At 41.3% G+C, this 20,159-nt stretch overlaps 1 protein-coding gene across 1 annotated transcript; it reads left to right on the top strand.

The window, feature by feature from the left end:
* Nucleotides 1–17,038: 17,038 nt before the first annotated feature.
* LOC131012023 (E3 ubiquitin-protein ligase AIRP2-like) lies at nucleotides 17,039–19,749 on the top strand. The gene is made up of 5 exons (XM_057939928.1): nucleotides 17,039–17,400; nucleotides 18,173–18,323; nucleotides 18,461–18,527; nucleotides 18,604–18,838; nucleotides 19,362–19,749. The coding sequence occupies exons 1-5, from the start codon at nucleotides 17,306–17,308 to the stop codon at nucleotides 19,570–19,572; spliced, it is 759 nt and encodes a 252-aa protein (XP_057795911.1). The 5' UTR covers nucleotides 17,039–17,305; the 3' UTR covers nucleotides 19,573–19,749.
* Nucleotides 19,750–20,159: the final 410 nt, after the last annotated feature.

Below are 20,159 nucleotides of genomic sequence, written 5' to 3'. Positions count from 1 at the left end.
TAGAACGATGCCGAACTGGAAACAAGCGGTGGTGAAGCATTGTTGGTGAGCGGAGGGAAATCCATGGATGAGAAAGAAACCATGAAGCCGGCCGGAGAAAAACCAAAAGCCGGCCGGCCGAAGAGAGCAGGGCCGCCTAGGCGGCGGCGAAGTCGCACCTGCTAGAGAGAGAGCAGCGCATCAGGGTTTTTTTTCCTTTCATTCAGAAAGATGTTTTGTAGACGGATGGAGTATTTGTTTGAAGATTAAAACTTTAAAAATTCATTCTCTTTTCTCCTCTTTTTTTAGTAATTCTATTTTAAATTTTCTTTTAACTTTTATTTCTTTTATTCTTCTTTTTATAACAAAATATAAAAATATTTTTCGTGAAATAACGACTACAAATGCTAGTTTTTATTGGCGTAGATAAAAAAAACTTGAGCTAGTCTCTTGTACAACTTTTTGTACCATACAACAAGATGGTGCAAGATAGACATATATATATATATATATAGGGGAGAGCTAAAATAAGAACGCTTCTTAAGATCTAAAATAAGAATCATTTTAGCCCTTAGATCATCAAGATCTACGGTTGATTCATCACCATGTTGGATGGATTCATGGTCCTGAGTTCGAATCTCAAAGATAGCAAAAAATTATTTTTCGCAATTCATACCTTTATACAGTGTATTCATACGTGTTATACATAAAATTCATACATTTTTGCTGGTTCGTAATTCTTAAAATAAGGGTGGTTTATTGAATAACCGCCCCCTAATATATATATATATATATATATATATATATATATATATATATATATAATTGGGAGTAATCACCAACTGAGCATCTAGCTCACTTGGTTCAAATCCACATCTTATATCTACAAGGTCGCGAGTTTGAAACTCACAATAAGCACGCTTTATTTTCTACTTCTTTAGTCCACACAGATCGACCGAACCAATTTTTTTACCCCGACTCTTTTCGTCCCATTCAAAAATATCTTTTGCATATATTAAAAGTGTCATTTGGATTAATTACAAATTATACTTTTTTACCAATAGAAATGCTAATTTTGGACCAACGAAAATGCTACTTTTACTAACAAAAAATGACAATTTTATTTAATACAAATGATATTTCGTTAATGATATTTTTTTTATAAAAATAAATGATGCATTACTAATGACACTTATAATAATAGAAAATGACACTTTTAATGTATACAAATGATACTTTTCATAAAATTAAATGAGATTTTGTGTAACAATAAATAATATGTTACAAATGACACTTTTAATGCATGCAAATGATATTTTCAAATGGGGCGAGAGTTGATACTTCGCTAATGATATTGTTGGGACACAAAAAGATATATTCAACCTCCTGATTTTGATGATACCAAAACTGATAGAAAGTCTCTCTAGACTAATACTCTTTTATGGACTTAAGTGTTTTAGTCCTCATTAGTTTAGACTGAAGCGGCAAAGACTGAAGACCAGTGTCTGAAGACACCAGACTGAAGATTGAAGATCAGTTGACTGAAGCATGAGATTGAAGATACATGATCAGCAAAGCCGACTGAATGAACGGCGCTAAAAGTCTATTTGATAATACTCCGACTAATACTTTGGAATGCATCAGTCCGCTCCTCAAGAAGCTAAAGAAGTTAACCGTCATACTGAATTTAATGCAAATGACAGAAGCATTAAATGCCGAAGATAGGAGATCGTCTTTCCTGACACAAAGCTTATCTTTCCGTGTCACACCGGCCTGCAAACACCATCTCCAAGTGAAAGAAGACGTTATCTCTTTTAACTTTATGGAGATTAGAAGATCGAAGACTTGAGCCCAAATTCAAGCATGTCTCACAACGACAATTTTTGAAGAACATCTCCTCCAACGGATCTATTCAAGACATTTCCTATAAATAGGCTCTGTTGGAAATTGGTTGTGAGTAACCAATATTTAATAATTTTTCGAGTACCGAAAACATTTAATTTAGCAGAATTAAATGGGACAGGATCGATCTACGTTCCGAGTAGATGATCGTAGTATATTTATTTACTCAAAACCGATTTCCGGTGAGTGAGAAATAATTAGTTAAAATTGGGTACTTGAAATATGGAATTGTGGAGAGAGATAAGCATTAAAAAGATGTTAATGCCTATGCCACATTGTTTGTGGATGATAATTAAGACATTATATAAGTTATTACATCAGTGCATGTAATTAAAGAGATGTGCACAAGTGATAGGTTGCAAAGCCACACGCGCGCGCCGCCGTCGCGTGCTCGGCCCCGGTCCCCGACCTCGGCCGTGAACTTGGATCTTGGCAATTGGTTCTTGGGTTGGTCTTTGGGCCTACCTTTAGCTCCCAAAGGACCAACGATTTCTCGGTCCAAAGAACGAGGCCCAATCATTTGGGCCCACACGTGCACAAGGGGCTCGACCCGACGGGAGGACCCGTTGGTCTCCCAACTAGAAGCTTCCACACCTCCATAACTCCCGTCATTATTGAACGTCATTATTGGACGTGAGGGAGTTACAATGTAACTGCCGCTATTACTGTCGTCATTATTGGACGGGAGGAAGTTACAACGTAACTGCAACGTAACCGCCGTCATTACTGCCGTCATTATTGGACGGGTGGGGGTTACTTGGTAACTGCCGTCATTATTAGACGGGATCCTCCATAAGTGGACTGTGCCTATAAATAGGACAGCCACTCCATGCATCCAAACACTCTGAAATCTGCATTCTAGTATCCACATACTCTCTGCACTCATATAGTCCAGGAGCTCTGTTCTCGCCTCGTTTAAGTTCGCCGGAGCTCGTTGGTCTGCGGTGCTGCTACCTACGAGATGAAACCGTTTTATCTTTGGGGACGACACGCCAAACCGAGAGCACTACCGGGGCGTATCTCGTCTTGCGGAAAGAGGATCATCCTCGACTTGGCTGTTTTCCTGGTTTCGTTACTATTGTAATTTCAATACAGTTTCTTTTGTAATCTCATCTCCTGCTTTCTGTTTCATTGTAACGCCCGCAAGCTTATTGTATTCCAACAATCACAAGACAAGATAAGCTTGCAACGTGGGAGTTTTTGAACTTGTATTTGAACTTAAAACTTTCGAAACTTAAACACCTTTGCTGGAGATGTCGACCGGTCCTGCGAACTCCACCGAGGCTGCCAACGCCGTTGCCGCTGCCGTCGCCACTGCCGCCGCCTCCGCCGCGGCCGCATCAACCGTGGCACCCGCCACCTCTGCCGCTGCTGCCTCCACCTTTAGTGGTGGACATTTTGGTGGTCCAACACCGCTACCTTTCTTGTTTGGTGCTAACCAAACGACTCTTGGATGAGTTAGTTCCGTGCAAGGAACGGTTGGCCAAACCTCGTTTGGATCAACGATTGGTTCCACTTCGAGTGGTTCCGTGGGGTCCACTTTTGGACGAACGGTTGGGGCCTTCGGGACCAACGTGGTGAGCTATGGCAACATGGCGGGATCGGTGCCAATGCAGCCCCCGAGGGCAAATGCAATAGCCGAAAAGCCACCTAAGTTTGGTGGGTCACACTTCAAAATGTGGCAGCACAAGATGATGTTCTACATCACGACTTTGGGCTTGGTCGATTTCCTGTGGGAAGACGAGCCTCCTGCGCCGGCGGACAACGAGACCAGTTTCTGGGTGCATGCCGCATATGACAATTGGCGCTATGGCGACTATCTTTGTAAACATTTCATTTTAGAAGGTTTAGAAGATAGTTTATACAATGTATACGCCAATGTAAAGACCTCCAAACCACTTTGGGAGGCATTAGAGAATAAGTATCGTAGTCATGATGTAATAGCTAAGTTCTTAGACTTTAAGATGGTCGATGGTGGATCGATCATGGATCAAGTGCAAGAATTTCAACTCATCTTGCATGAGTTGGAATCCGAAGGGATGAAAATGCCCGAAGCCTTCATCACTGCGTCAGTCATCGAGAAGCTTCCGCCAAGCTGGGCTGACTTCAAGAGCTACCTTATGCAAAATCGAGAGGAGATGACTCTTGAAGATCTCATGGTTAAGCTGCGCCTAGAATTTGACGTGAGGGAATGTATGACCAAGGTCGAAAACTCATCTCAAATCAATGGCAACTTGTTGGAGAAAGACGATCCCTCCAACAACAAACGTGCTCGCCCAAATGCCAAGGACAAGGGCAAAGCAAAAATGAAGGATTGCTACAACTGTGGCAAACCTGGTCACTTGGCAAAGGATTGCTACAAGCTCAAAAAGAAGAAGGCGAGACGTGATATCATTATCATTGAGTAGAAGTTGATCAAGACAACTTGGCGACTTAGACTAGAGTTTGAGTCCAAGTTGTTATAATCATTGTTTAGATAGCACTTTGGTAGAGCATAGCCAATGAGCTTATCTAACTCAATAATAATAAGAATGAGTTTATTTCTTATCTATTTGAGTGTTGTGATTTATAGCATTGTAGACATGTGAATCTAAATGTTATAAAAAGATTAGTAAATATGGATTTACTAAGAATAAACGAGTTTAGCACTCAAAGCAAATGTCAAGTTTGTGTTGAAGCAAAAATGACGAAGTCTCCATTTCATTCTGTTGAAAGGAGCACTAAACCTTTAGAACTAATCCACACCGACGTGTGTGACCTAAAGTTTGTGCAAACTCGAGGTGGTAAAAAGTACTTTATCACTTTTATTGATGATTGCACAAGGTATTGCTATCTTTATCTTCTAAGAAGTAAAGATGAGGCTATTGAAGCTTTCAAGAACTTCAAAACAGAAGCCGAGAATCAACTTGGTAGTCGAATTAAGATGGTTCGAAGTGATAGAGGAGGAGAATATGTTGCTCCATTTGAGGAATTATGCAACGCTAGTGGTATAATACATCAAACAACTGCTCCATATTCACCTCAATCTAACGGTGTTGCTGAACGCAAAAATCGAACTCTTAAGGAGATGATGAATGCCATGTTGATTAGTTCTGGGTTACCCCAGAACATGTGGGGGGAGGCTGTTCTATCAGCCAACTGTATCCTCAATAAAATACCACTCAAGGGAAGGGACGTCACTCCCTATGAGTTGTGGAAAGGCAGAAAGCCCTCATACAAATACCTTAAAGTGTGGGGGTGTTTAGCCAAGGTGCAAGTGCCTCCACCCAAACAAGTCACAATCGGTCCTAAAACAATTGATTGTATCTTTATTGGGTATGCACTAAACAGCAATGCACATGGTTTTTTGGTTCACAAGTCAGACATTCCAACAATGACTGTAGGAATGACGATGGAATCAAATAACGCTGTCTACTTTAAGAATATCTTTCCTTGTAAAGACAAGGGAAAAGAAGAAGCTAGTACAAGCAACGATACTAGAGAAGAAGCTACTAGTTCTGAACCTGTTGAGACAGTGCCCGAATCGCGAAAGCGACCAGGCCCTGACCTTGAAGTGTCAGAACCAAGACGTAGTAAACGAGGCAGGATTGCCAAGGACTTTGGTCCAGAATATATCGCCTTCATGCTAGATGAAGAACCTTCATCTATCAAAGTGGCGTTCTCTAGACCAGACGGACTACTCTGGAGGGAAGCAGTCCAGAGTGAAATTGATTCAATCATGCAAACCACACTTGGGTGTTGGTTGATTTACCAAAAGGTTGTAAACCCTTAGGATGTAAATGGATCCTAAAAAGGAAATATACAGCTGATGGATCAATAGACAAGTATAAAGCGCGCTTAGTCGTTAAAGGATTTAAGCAGCGTGAGGGGTACGATTTTTTCGATACCTATTCACCAATGACGAGGATTACATCTATTCGAGTGCTTCTCGCGATTGCTGCTCTGCACAATCTTGAGATTCATCAAATGGATGTTAAAACTGCGTTCTTAAACGGTGATCTAGAAGAAGAAGTCTATATGGAACAACCTGAAGGGTTTGTAGTACCTGGACAAGAGAAAAAGGTATGCAAACTAGTAAAGTCTCTCTATGGACTGAAACAAGCGCCGCTGCAATGGCACTTGAAATTTGACAATGTCATGTTGTCAAATGGCTTCAAAATCAACGAATGTGACAAATGTGTCTACATCAAGAGCACTAGTAATGGGTACGTTATGGTGTGTCTCTATGTAGACGACATGTTGATTATGGGAAGCAACAATCGTATCATTGTTGATACAAAGAACATGTTAAAAAGGAATTTTGACATGAAAGACATGGGGTTAGCTGACGTGATCCTTGGAATGAAAATTCTCAGGACCACCGATGGAATAACTTTAACACAATCTCATTACATTGAGAAAGTGCTCAAAAGGTTTAATGCGTTTGACAAATCGCCTGTAAAAACCCCATTGGAACTCAACGTTCACATGAAGAAGAACATGGGTGAACTTGTTGCACAGGAAGAATATGCAAGGATCATTGGGTGCCTTATGTATATTACAAATTGCACTCGACCTGATCTTGCATGCCCAGTGAACAAATTGAGTCGCTATACAAGCAATCCAAGTAAAGAACATTGGAAAGCACTTGAGAGAGTTTTGAGATACTTAAAGTATACTCTAAACTTTGGAATACACTATACGAGATACCCCCGGTACTTGAAGGGTACTGCGATGCTAACTGGATATTCGACGCGAAAGACTCGTTATCAACGAGTGGTTACGTGTTCACTATAGGGGGAGGAGCAATCTCGTGGAGGTCTACAAAACAGACATGTATTGCTAGATCCACCATGGAATCAGAATTCATCGCTTTAGACAAAGTAGGTGAAGAAGCCGAATGGCTACGAAACTTTTTGGAAGATATTCCATGCTGGTCAAAACCCGTGCCGCCCGTCATGATAAACTGCGACAACCAAGCAACTATTGGGAGGGCGAAAAGTGGGTTGTACAATGGTAAGTCTCGACACATACGTCGACGACATAACACCGTAAGACATTTGATCGAAAGTGGAGTTATCTCAATTGACTATATAAAGTCAATAGATAATCTGGCCGATCCGCTCACTAAAGCTTTGAATCGAGATCAAATGTATAAATTGCTAGAGGGAATGGGTGTAAAATCCACAAAATAAGGATGAATCTGCCATGACTCCTCCGACAGCAGTTACAGGTGTAACAGCTCTGCCATGACTCCCCCGACAGCAGCAGTTACGTGGGAAGCTTCTTGGGAGACCAAGTTTTCGTTGGTCCAAAAAGATAAGGGTCGATGTGGGCCTAGGGTAGGCCCAAAGGCCAGCCCAAAGACCACCCAAAGACCAATTGCCAAGATCCAAGTCCACGGCCGCGCGTCGGGTGACGGGGACGGGACGGGCCGGGACCGGGACCGGGGCCGGGCCGGGCGGGCGGCGGCGCGCGCGTGTGGGCTTTGCAACCCGTCACGTGTGCACACAGTTTTATTACATCCTGTGATGTAATAGCTTTTATACTGTAATAAATGTTATCCACATTCCGATGTGGGATAAGCATTAAATAAGATTTAATGCTTATCTTTTCCCACAGCTCAATGTTTCAAGTACCCAACTTTAAACAATTATTTCTCACTCACCGGAAATCGGTTTTGAGTAAATAAATATACTACGATCATCTACTCGGAACGTAGATCGATCATATCCCATTTAATTATGCTAAATTAAATGTTTTCGGTACTCAAAAAATTATCAAACATTGGTTACTTACAACCAATTTCCAACAATCCCCCACATGAGTGGAAATAGCCAAATGCAAATGCAGACACAAGCTCTGTTCTCAAGAGACCTTAGTGCATTAGAATAGGTGGTTTGCGGCCTTGAAACATCCTTAGTTAATAATATCGGATATACTGGTGAATTGGTAGAACTTGATATCTTTGAACCATTTCTCCTTCGTGTATACCGAGACAACAATATTAACACACTAACGCCTCAACCTCATTTCGTTCTCACGTTTTTGTCCTTTGCGGGCCTTGGACAGCTCTTTGGATTCATAAGTGTTAGGTCGATGCGGCCCCCACATCTCACTTATATAGGTGATTCTTTCCCGAGTATCCTGCTATACTCAACCTCCCCGAGGTGTTTAGGAATCATTAAAAGTCAATGACTTAACCTTACCACTAAGCAGGCTTCAACACTCAGTTGCTCTCTAGGGAATGCAAGTAGAAGAGTGTTCTACTTGGAATCTTATAGCTTAGTTTTCCCATTGAACCACGTTCTTGGGATCTCCAGTCATCATGGTTGGGTTACCACTATAATCATCCTTATTTTGTGGATTTTACACCCATTCCCTCTAGCAATTTATACATTTGATCTCGATTCAAAGCTTTAGTGAGCGGATCGGCCAGATTATCTATTGACTTTATATAGTCAATTGAGATAACTCCACTTTCGATCAAATGTCTTACGGTATTATGTCGTCGACGTATGTGTCGAGACTTACCATTGTACAACCCACTTTTCGCCCTCCCAATAGTTGCTTGGTTGTCGCAGTTTATCATGACGGGCGGCACGGGTTTTGACCAACATGGAATATCTACCAAAAAGTTTCGTAGCCATTCGGCTTCTTCACCTGCTTTGTCTAAAGCGATGAATTCTGATTCCATGGTGGATCTAGCAATACATGTCTGTTTTGTAGACCTCCACGAGATTGCTCCTCCCCCTATAGTGAACACGTAACCACTCGTTGATAACGAGTCTTTCGCGTCGGATATCCAATTAGCATCACAGTACCCTTCAAGTACCGGGGGATATCTCGTGTAGTGTATTCCAAAATTTAGAGTATACTTTAAGTATCTCAAAACTCTCTCAAGTGCTTTCCAATGTTCTTTACTTGGATTGCTTGTATAGCGACTCAATTTGTTCACTGGGCATGCAAGATCAGGTCGAGTGCAATTTGTAATATACATAAGGCACCCAATGATTCTTGCATATTCTTCCTGTGCGACAGGTTCACCCATATTTTTCTTCATGTGAACGTTGAGTTCTAATGGGGTTTTTACAGGCGATTTGTCAAACGCATTAAACCTTTTGAGCACTTTCTCAATGTAATGAGATTGTGTCAAAGTTATTCCATCGGTGGTCCTGAGAATTTTCATTCCAAGGATCACGTCAGCTAACCCCATGTCTTTCATGTCAAAATTCCTTTTTAACATGTTCTTTGTATCAACAATGATACGATTGCTGCTTCCCATAATCAACATGTCGTCTACATAGAGACATACCATAACGTACCCGTTATTGGTGTTCTTGATGTAGACACATTTGTAACATTCGTTGATTTTGAAACCATTTGACAACATGACATTGTCGAATTTCAAGTGCCATTGCAGCGGCGCTTGTTTTAGTCCATAGAGAGACTTTACTAGTTTGCATACCTTTTTCTCTTGTCCAGGTACTACGAATCCTTCAGGTTGCTCCATATAGACTTCTTCTTCCATATCACCGTTTAAGAACGCAGTTTTGACATCCATTTGATGAATCTCAAGATTGTGCAGAGCAGCAATCGCGAGAAGCACTCGAATGGATGTAATCCTCGTTACTGGTGAATAGGTATCGAAAAAATCGTACCCCTCACGCTGCTTAAATCCTTTAACGACTAAGCGTGCCTTATACTTGTCTATTGATCCATCAGCTTTATATTTCCTTTTTAGGATCCATTTACATCCTAAGGGTTTACAACCTTCAGGTAAATCAACCAACACCCAAGTGTGGTTTTGCATGATTGAATCAATTTCACTCTGGACTGCTTCCCTCCAGAGTAGTCCGTCTGGTCTAGAGAACGCCACTTTGATAGATGAAGGTTCTTCATCTAGCATGAAGGCGATATATTCTGGACCAAAGTCCTTGGCAATCCTGCCTCGTTTACTACGTCTTGGTTCTGACACTTCAAGGTCAGGGCCTGGTCGCTTTCGCGATTCGGGCACTGTCTCAACAGGTTCAGAACTAGTAGCTTCTTCTCTAGTATCGTTGCTTGTACTAGCTTCTTCTTTTCCCTTGTCTTTACAAGGAAAGATATTCTCAAAGTAGACAGCGTTATTTGATTCCATCGTCATTCCTACAGTCATTGTTGGAATGTCTGACTTGTGAACCAAAAACCGATGTGCATTGCTGTTTAGTGCATACCCAATAAAGATACAATCAATTGTTTTAGGACCGATTGTGACTTGTTTGGGTGGAGGCACTTGCACCTTGGCTAAACACCCCCACACTTTAAGGTATTTGTATGAGGGCTTTCTGCCTTTCCAGAACTCATAGGGAGTGACGTCCCTTCCCTTGAGTGGTATTTTATTGAGGATATAGTTGGCTGATAGAACAGCCCCCCCACATGTTCTGGGGTAACCCAGAACTAATCAACATGGCATTCATCATCTCCTTAAGAGTTCGATTTTTGCGTTCAGCAACACCGTTAGATTGAGGTGAATATGGAGCAGTTGTTTGATGTATTATACCACTAGCGTTGCATAATTCCTCAAACGGAGCAACATATTCTCCTCCTCTATCACTTCGAACCATCTTAATTCGACTACCAAGTTGATTCTCGGCTTCTGTTTTGAAGTTCTTGAAAGCTTCAATAGCCTCATCTTTACTTCTTAGAAGATAAAGATAGCAATACCTTGTGCAGTCATCAATAAAAGTGATAAAGTACTTCTTACCACCTCGAGTTTGCACAAACTTTAGATCACACACGTCGGTGTGGATTAGTTCTAAAGGTTTAGTGCTCCTTTCCACAGAGTGAAACGGAGACTTCGTCATTTTTGCTTCAACACAAATTTGATATTTGTTTTGAGTGTTAAACTCGTTTATTTTTAGTAAATCCATATTTACTAATCTTTTTATCGCATTTAGATTAACATGTCCTAATCTACAATGCCATAAATCACAACACTCAACCAAGTAAGAGGAAGTAGTAGCATTTTCATTGATAGGTTTGTCAGTTACACGCTTAACAGGCTGAACATTAAGCTTGAAAAGCCCATTGGTGAGAGAACCCCTACCAAGGTACTTTCCAAACTTGGTTACAACAACTTTCTCGGACTCAAACACTAGTCTAAAGCCCTTATTAACTAGTATAGACCCCGAGATGAGATTCTTGCGGATGTCCGGGACATGCAGCACATCCTTCAAGGTTATCTCCGTGCCGGATGAAAGCTTGAGCACCACATCACCCATTCCGGCAACTTTCGACGACGCTTGGTTACCCATGCTTAGCTTCCTCCCTTCAACAGCCTTGTAGGTAGAGAAGCGCCTCTTGTCGGAGCACACGTGCACGGTTGCGCCCGTGTCAATGAACCAAGCACCTTGGTTCTCAACAAGGTTGACCTCCTCGGTGATAACCGCCGCTAAGTCATCCTCGTTCCAATCGTCGAAGTCCTTCTCGACAACGTTGGCATCTTGCTTCGCCTTCTTCTTCTTGGGCTTGCGACAGTCTTTCGCCAAGTGGCCCGGTTTGCCACAGTTGTAGCAATCCCCTTCGAACTTGCGGGCAGGAGCTTTAGCTTTGCCTTTGCCTTTGTCCTTGGGATTAGGACGCCCATGTTTGTTGGAGTTGGATGGGCCACCACGCTCCAACAAGTTAGCTTTGGCCTCAACTTGGCCCTTCCCCTTGCCATCGATCCTTCTTTCCTCGCATTCGATGCGAAGCCTCACGATCAAGTCCTCAAACGTCATCCCCTTTCGTTTGTGTTTGAGGTAGGTCTTGAAGTCCTTCCAACTTGGGGGCAATTTGTCAATCACCGCCACCACGGTGAATGAGTCGGAGACCACATGTCCCTCGGCGAGTACGTCGTGCAAGATAAGTTGGAATTCTTGCACTTGGTCGATGACGGGCCTCGAGTCCACCATCTTGTACTCCATGTACCTAGTTACACATGTATTCTTAGTGCTAGCATCATTTAGCTTATACTTTTTGTCTAGTGCCTCCCACAACACTTTGGAGGTCTTTACATCAACATATACTTTGTACAAACTATCCCCTAGACCACCTAGAAGGAAATTTTTACAAAGAAAATCGCCATTATGCCACGCATCATAGGCTGCACGAACGGTGAAGCTCGTCTCGTTCTCCGCCGGTGTGGACGGCTCGTTGTCCGTCAAGTATCCCGCATACCCCAACGTCGTGAGGTAAAAGAACATCTTTTGACGCCAACTCTTGTAGTCGGAGCCACAGAACTTCGGTGGCTTGTCGGCGGTTGCGTTCGCCCTTGGGGGTTGGGTTGGCACCGACCCCGCCATGTGGCCATAGCCCATCATGTTGGTCCCGAAGGCCCCAACGTTCTATCCAAACATGGACCCCATGGAACCACTCGAAGTGGAACCAAACGTTGACCCAAACGGTGTTTGGCCAACCGTTCCTTGCGTGGAACTTTCTCCTCCAAAAGTTGTTTGGTTAGCACCAAACATGAACGGAAGTGGTGTTGAACCACCAAAAGGACCACCACTAAAAGTGGAGGCAGCAGCAGCAGAGGTGGCGGGTGCCACGGTTGATGCGGCCGCGGCGGAGGCGGCGGCAGTAGCGGCGGAGGCGGCGGCAGTAGCGGCGGCAGAAGCAGCGGTGTTGGCAGCGGCAACGGCGTTGGCAGCCTCGGTGGAGTTCGCAGGACCGGTCGACATCTCCAGCAAAGGTGTTTAAGTTTCGAAAGTTTTAAGTTCAATTACAAGTTCAAAAACTCCCACGTTGCAAGCTTATCTCGTCTTGCGATTGTTAGAATATAAGCTCGCGGGCGTAGTTACAATGAAACAGAAATGTAGGAGATGAGATTACAAGGTGAAAACTGAATTGAAATTACAATAGAACAGAACCAGGAAAATAGCCGAGTCGAGGAGGGTCCTCTGTCCGCAAGACGAGATACGCCCCGGTAGTGCTCTCGGTTTGGCGTGTCGTCCCCAAAGATGAAACGACTTCGTCTCGTAGGTAGCAGCATCGCAGACCAACGAGCTCCGGCGAACTGAAATGAGGCAAGAACAGAGCTCCTGAACTATATGAGTGCAGAGAGTATATGGATGCTAGAATGTAGATTTCGGAGTGTTTGGATGCATGGAGTGGCTGTCCTATTTATAGGCACAGTCCACTTATGGAGGATCCCGTCTAATATTGACGGCAGTTACCAAGTAACCCCCACCCGTCCAATAATGACGGCAGTTACGTTGTAACTTCCTCCCGTCCAATAATGACGGCAGTAATAGCGGCAGTTACATTGTAACTCCCTCCCGTCCAATAATGACGTTCAATAATGACGGGAGTTATGGAGGTGTGGAAGCTTCTAGTTGGGAGACCAACGGGTCCTCCCGTCGGGTCGAGCCCCTTGTGCACGTGTGGGCCCAAACGATTGGGCCTCGTTCTTTGGACCGAGAAATCGTTGGTCCTTTGGGAGCTAAGGGTAGGCCCAAAGACCAACCCAAGAACCAATTGCCAAGATCCAAGTTCACGGCCGAGGTCGGGGACCGGGGCCGAGCACGAGACGGCGGCGCGCGCGTGTGGCTTTGCAACCCATCACTTGTGCACATCTCTTTAATTACATGCACTGATGTAATAACTTATATAATGTCTTAATTATCATCCACAAACAATGTGGCATAGGTATTAACATCTTTTTAATGCTTATCTCTCTCCACAATTCCATATTTCAAGTACCCAATTTTAACTAATAATTTCTCACTCACCGGAAATCGGTTTTGAGTAAATAAATATACTACGATCATCTACTCGGAACGTAGATCGATCCTGTCCCATTTAATTCTGCTAAATTAAATGTTTTCGGTACTCGAAAAATTATCAAATATTGGTTACTCACAACCAATTTCCAACTCGAAGTGGAACCAAATGTTGACCCAAACGAGGTTTGGCCAATCGTTCCTTGCGTGGAACTTTCTCCTCCAAAAGTTGTTTGGTTAGCACCAAACATGAACGGAAGTGGTGTTGAACCACCAAAAGGACCACCACTAAAAGTGGAGGTAGCAGCGGCAGAGGTGGCGGCAGCGGCGTTGGCAGCGGCAACGGCGTTGGCAGCCTCAGTGGAGTTCGCAGGACCGATCGACATCTCCAGCAAAGGTGTTTAAGTTTCGAAAGTTTTAAGTTCAATTACAAGTTCAAAACTCCCACGTTGCAAGCTTATCTCGTCTTGCGATTGTTGGAATATAAGCTTGCGGGCGTTACAATGAAACAGAAAGGAGGAGATGAGATTACAAAGCAAATTCTGTATTGAGATTACAAATTAACAAAACCAGGAAAAACAGCCGAGTCGAGGAGGATCCTCTTTTCGCAAGACGAGATACGCCCCGGTAGTGCTCTCGGTTTGGTGTGTCGTCCCCAAAGATAAAACGGCTTCGTCTCGTAGGTAGCAGCACCGCAGACCAACGAGCTCCAACGAACTTAAACGAGGCGAGAACAGTGCTTCTGGACTATATGAGTGCAGAGAGTATGTGGATGCTAGAATGCAGATTTTGTAGTGTTTGGATGCATGGAGTGGCTGTCCTATTTATAGGCACAGTCCACTTATGGAGGATCCCGTCTAATAATGACGGCAATTATCAAGTAACCCCCACCCGTCCAGTAATGACGGCAGTTACGTTGTAACTTCCTCCCGTCCAATAATGACGGCAGTAATAGCGGCAGTTACGTTGTAACTCTCTCCCGTCCAATAATGACGTTCAATAATGACGGGAGTTATGGAGGCTCGTCTTCCCACAGGAAATCGACCAAGCCCAAAGTCGTGATGTAGAACATCATCTTGTGCTGCCACATTTTGAAGTGTGACCCACCAAACTTAGGTGGCTTTTCGGCTATTGCGTTTGCCCTCGGGGGCTGCATTGGCACCGATCCCGCCATGTTGCCATGGCTCACCACGTTGGTCCCGAAGGCCCCAACCGTTCGTCCAAAAGTGGACCCCACGGAACCACTCAAAGTGGAACCAATCGTTGATCCAAACGTCATTATTGAACGTCATTATTGGACGTCATTATTGGACGGGAGAGAGTTACAACGTAACTGCCGCTATTACTGCCGTCATTATTGGACGGGAGGAAGTTACAACGTAACCGCTGTCATTACTGCCGTCATTATTGGACGGGTGGGGGTTACTTGGTAACTGCCGTCATTATTAGACGGGATCCTCCATAAGTGGACTGTGCCTATAAATAGGACAGCCACTCCATGCATCCAAACACTCTGAAATCTGCATTCTAGCATCCACATACTCTCTGCACTCATATAGTCCAGGAGCTCTGTTCTCGCCTCGTTTAAGTTCGCCGGAGCTCGTTGGTCTGCGGTGCTGCTACCTACGAGACGAAGCCGTTTTATCTTTGGGGACGACACGCCAAACCGAGAGCACTACCGGGGCGTATCTCGTCTTGCGGAAAGAGGATCCTCCTCGACTTGGCTGTTTTCCTGGTTTCGTTACTATTGTAATTTCAATACAGTTTCTTTTGTAATCTCATCTCCTGCTTTCTGTTTCATTGTAACGCCCGCAAGCTTATTGTATTCCAACAGGCTCAACATTCAAATTCACTCTTCACCGATCCAAACACACAAGCTGAACCTCTGTCGAATTTTCAACTCAGCCTACTCGCAATTATCCAAAGTTTGAATCGAAGAAGTGAATACGCAAAGCTAAAATCATATTCCTGATTACCTACATTCTCTTAGAATTCTTAGGCAATACATTGTAAATCTTTAGCCTAAACACTTATTACAGAGAGCATGTTCTCTGTAATTTAGTTGGAATAACAAACCCCTTTTCAACCGAGCGAAAAGAGAGTTTGAGTGATAGAGTTATAGATGGTTGTTTAAACTCAAAGAGTTCTCAGCCCCCACAAGCAAGATGAGTGAAGTCTTAGCGTTTCTGCGAGATTGAGAAAAGAGACGAGAAGTCCAACCCAGTGTGTTGGCACTGAAACAGTTGTTTCAGTCGTAAGGTTTGTTGTGCACCCGTAAGCACAAGCGAGTACTCGTGAGCCTGATCGACTGACCGTGGATGTAGGAACGTGTTTCCAAACTACGTAAAAATCTTGTGTCGTTTATCGCTTTCAGTATTTCGTTTTTGTTTCTTGTTCTCACTTACTCTACTGAAACTGATAACTTAAAAAGAGAAACTTTAAAATACGTAACTTGTTGCACTAAAGGTTTTTTCAGTTCACTTAGCTTCCGCACCTCTGTGAAAACGTCTACTGATATTCCTTCAGTTTATTGAAAAGTTTTCTCACCTTACTCTGTAATTATCTTTACTTTACTGAACTCTTTTATAAGCAACTGATCATCGTTTTCAGCCTTATCTCTGACTTCATCAGTCGAAAATGTTTTAAAAAGCCTACTGGTGTATTCTCCCCCCATACACCAGTTCTATAGCACCCCGGGACCCAACAGATACATTATAAAAATACTTTTAATAACATAAATGATACTTTCAATATATACAAATGATATTTTTTTATAAAATCAAATGATACTTTACAGATGACACTTTTTATACTTTTAAGGTATGCAACTGATACTTTCACAAATGATATTTTTCATAAAATCAAATGATATATTACAAATGGCACTTTTAATACACGCAAATGAATAATAGAAAATAATGCTTTTAATGTATACAAATGATATTTCGTAAATGATATATTTTAATAAAATCAAATAATATTTTGTATAAAAATAAATAATATATTATAAATGATAGTTTTATTGCATGTAAATGACACTTTTAATAACAGAAAATGATACTTTGTAAATGATATTTTGTATAAAAATAAATGATATATTACCATTTACAATTAAACTTTTAATGCATGTAAATGATAATTTTGAATGAGACTGAGAATGGTCTGGTTATAAATAAATATAATAATAAAAAATGATCCCGATGACCCGGACCGAGCTAAAGCAAGAGAAAATATGGCCATGCATGTGGAACTCAAACTCGTGTCTTGTATCTACAAGTTATTAATATATATGCATTTTTTTTACACTATTATGTGGTATGACACCAAATTGTACAGGAGAATTTGCAAAAAAACTTATACTTTATGAGATAAGCTATATATATAATTTCTCCTACTAAAGTACTACTATAGTTTTATTCCTACATGAATCACCCCTCCACGTGTCCTCCCCTTCACTTTCTTAGTTTTGTCTGGAATTGCACCGATGAAACGAGAAGAGAATTCCAACACAAAATGCTATCAAATTTGTGCACGCTGAGTCCCTCAATCAAACTTTCTACAGCTACGATAGAGAACTAAATTTGAAAATTTTACCTTCTTTATTTCGCGACTTTGATTTATTTTTTTGATTTTTTATTTTGAGTGGAGATCATCGATACTGATATTGTATCACTGAGGCCGAGAAATTGTTCGGATTGGAGATGATGCATGTGAGCGGCGGAGCTTCAATGCGGCGACGCTCGTTTAGGGATTCGATCAAATTGCTCGAAGCCGATATCCAACATGCTAATATTCTGTCAGTTGTTATTTTATTCTATTTATTTAATTTGCGTTATTTTTTGTGGTTGTGTTTTGGTTTTGCGGCAACTCTAGTTTATATATAATTTTTCCTTATGTTATTCGTTTACTTAGCTTTAATTGTTTAATAATGCTTAGTATTTGTGATTTTTATGTTGGATTGGAGCGATTTGAAATACTGTTTTTATTACCCTCACTCTATTTGAAATTAGTGAGCATTGATAGGTTTCAAGTGTATGTTGTGTGTGATGCGTTAGAATAACTATCTATATGAATAGTCATTAGGTGAAACCAAAAAATAATATGCACTGAGTTTTGTGCTTTGCCATTGGCCTTTTGTATTAGTAGGATTTTTTTTGTGCCTTTTGTTATAAAAACTCTTGTTTTGCCTACTAATTCAGGAACACTTTGCGGTTTCAGTAGCTAAGCATTTGTTTTATTATTTTAGATTAAACAAAATTAGTTTATTATTATTCCTTGGAACGTCTGTAGGCTCTCCGTTTGAATGTCATTGCACAAATATTCAAGAAAATGCTTGTCTTTAGCCTTTGAGTTGTCCGTAAGTAATATTGAATTAATTCGGTTTCGGATGTGTTTCTTATGAAGTTACAAGTGAATAATTTGCTAGCTTATTGCGCTAGATTTGTACTATAGAATCTAGATCATTTCAAAGGGGTTCTTACTGCAATTGATGTTTGTTCAGTGTGGTTAAGGTTCAGGTATTTAAATGTATTTACATATAATTTGATTATTTTCCATTTGCATTTCAGAGCATCAGATTTTCCACGTGAGTATGATGGTGCATACTTGCAGATGAGAATGTCATATAGCCCTGCAGCACATTTGTTTCTTTTTCTAGTACAATGGACTGATTGTCGTCTAGCTGGCACACTTGGACTGTTGAGAATCTTAATTTATAAGGTTAGTTATTATCTTCGCATGATGTGATTCCTGTAATGATCATTACTTGCAATGGAATTAAATGATTAGTGCTTCTTCTGCTTGATGCACATCATCTTCAATTATTTTGCCTAGTTGGTGATGAAATCATGGTATAGGTGTATGTTGATGGTGCCACCACTATGTCTACTCACGAGAGAAAAGCTAGCATTAGGGAATTCTATGGTATGTTTCCTGGTCTTATACTGATTACAGTTCTTACATGTGAGACTTGTAGTTGATGGTGGTATCTTGTATCCAGCTGTTATTTATCCCTCTTTACTTCAACTTCAGAGCGGTGTTGCTGATATAAAAGATAAAAGACAAAAAGTTGTATGCATGGAGAGATACATGAGACGTGATGAGGCAAAGCATGAGCATTTCTCAGAAGTAAATCTTCAAGAAGAAGAAGAATGTGGGATTTGCATGGAGATGAGAAGTAAAGTACTTTTACCAAACTGTAACCATGAGATGTGCCTCAAATGCTACAGAGAATGGTTTTCTCTCTCTTTCACTCTCTCTCATGCATCTAAATATCGTTCTTGAATCCCTAAAAAGTCATATGGACTTTGTGGCATTATATCTACAATGTTTGCTTTTAATATATTATTACAGAGCTGTACGAAATGACTATGTTCCTTTCTCACCATCTACTGAGAATTTCATGTTCTACTATATTTCAAAATAATTAGCACTTTTTTTGGTTACAATTTCTTGTTGAGTATTTTCCAATCTCACCAGCCCTTGATGCACTCTTTAAGCAGTCGTGTCATACTATCTAACAAACGACAAAGGAAATGAAAAAATAGGACGTTTCTACATGTCATGTCTACTGGTCCTTTCTGAAGATAAAAGTTGTTGTAAGCTTATTGGGGTATACTACCTGATAGAGTAAATTTCTTTTTTTTTTCATTCATGTGTGATTTCAATCATGACTGTTTTACAACAGATTTTGATGCATGTGTTGAACCATTTCATCAAATTCTTGGCATGCTAGTTTGACAATAGTTTTGATTGCAGGCATTCAAGATCACAGTCGTGCCCATTTTGTCGTGATAGCTTAAAGAGGGTAAACTCAGGTGATCTATGGATCTTTCTGAATGGCATGGATGTAATAGACATGGCAGCAATTACAAGCGAGAATTCGAAGAGATTGTTTAGTTATGTTGATAAATTGCCTCTGATTATCCCCGATACCCTATTTGACGCGTATAATAAACATATAAGGTGATTAACTAGCTTGCTATTTTGTGAGACAATTGCTCATACATACAACTCGATTTGGAAGCTTAGGTGTTCATCCTACTACTTATTAATGAGAACCAACCCTGCTTTATGTGAGCAATTGAGAAAGAAAATATGAATGGTTGTACCTGTCTGTATCAATAATTATAAGCGCTTTAGGTAATCTTGGTTGATGGATGCATGTCGGTGTTGTTTGGCTTTGAGATTTGTGTATCTAAGCATTTTGGCATTTTTGAATGGAGTATGAAAATATTCATTTTGCTATAGTAAAAATAAAAATTGTCCACTCACATAAGAAACTTAAAATTAGCCATTTTTTGTGCAAATGTACAAATTTACCCCAAGCTCTATCTCTTTCTTCTCTCGCAAACTCTTTTCTCTGCTCTCATTTCTCTCACATCTTTGATCTTATCTTTCTCACATCTCACGCAAACTGTTCATCGTCGATCTCTCCCATGCCTCCACCGTAGACTTGTCGAGTATCAATGACGAAAGGTTGATCGAATCTGTTTCCCTCTCCAACACCATTTTTTTAGTCCCAATCAGGCCACCCAGAGAAAAGTGTCGCCCCAT

This window comes from Salvia miltiorrhiza, chromosome 2 (assembly GCF_028751815.1).
Source record: "Salvia miltiorrhiza cultivar Shanhuang (shh) chromosome 2, IMPLAD_Smil_shh, whole genome shotgun sequence".
NCBI lineage: Eukaryota > Viridiplantae > Streptophyta > Magnoliopsida > Lamiales > Lamiaceae > Salvia > Salvia miltiorrhiza.
This window is presented reverse-complemented; position numbering and strand designations above follow the sequence as displayed.

What these genes read in the sequence shown, in the direction of transcription:
- LOC131012023 (XM_057939928.1), top strand. Translation starts at nt 17,306, where the DNA reads ATGATGCATGTGAGCGGCGGAGCTTCAATGCGGCGACGCTCGTTTAGG. An exon ending in ATCCAACATGCTAATATTCT is followed by an intron (nt 17,401 to 18,172) that starts GTCAGTTGTTAT and finishes TTTGCATTTCAG; the next exon opens with AGCATCAGATTTTCCACGTG. An exon ending in CTCAAATGCTACAGAGAATG is followed by an intron (nt 18,839 to 19,361) that starts GTTTTCTCTCTC and finishes TTTTGATTGCAG; the next exon opens with GCATTCAAGATCACAGTCGT.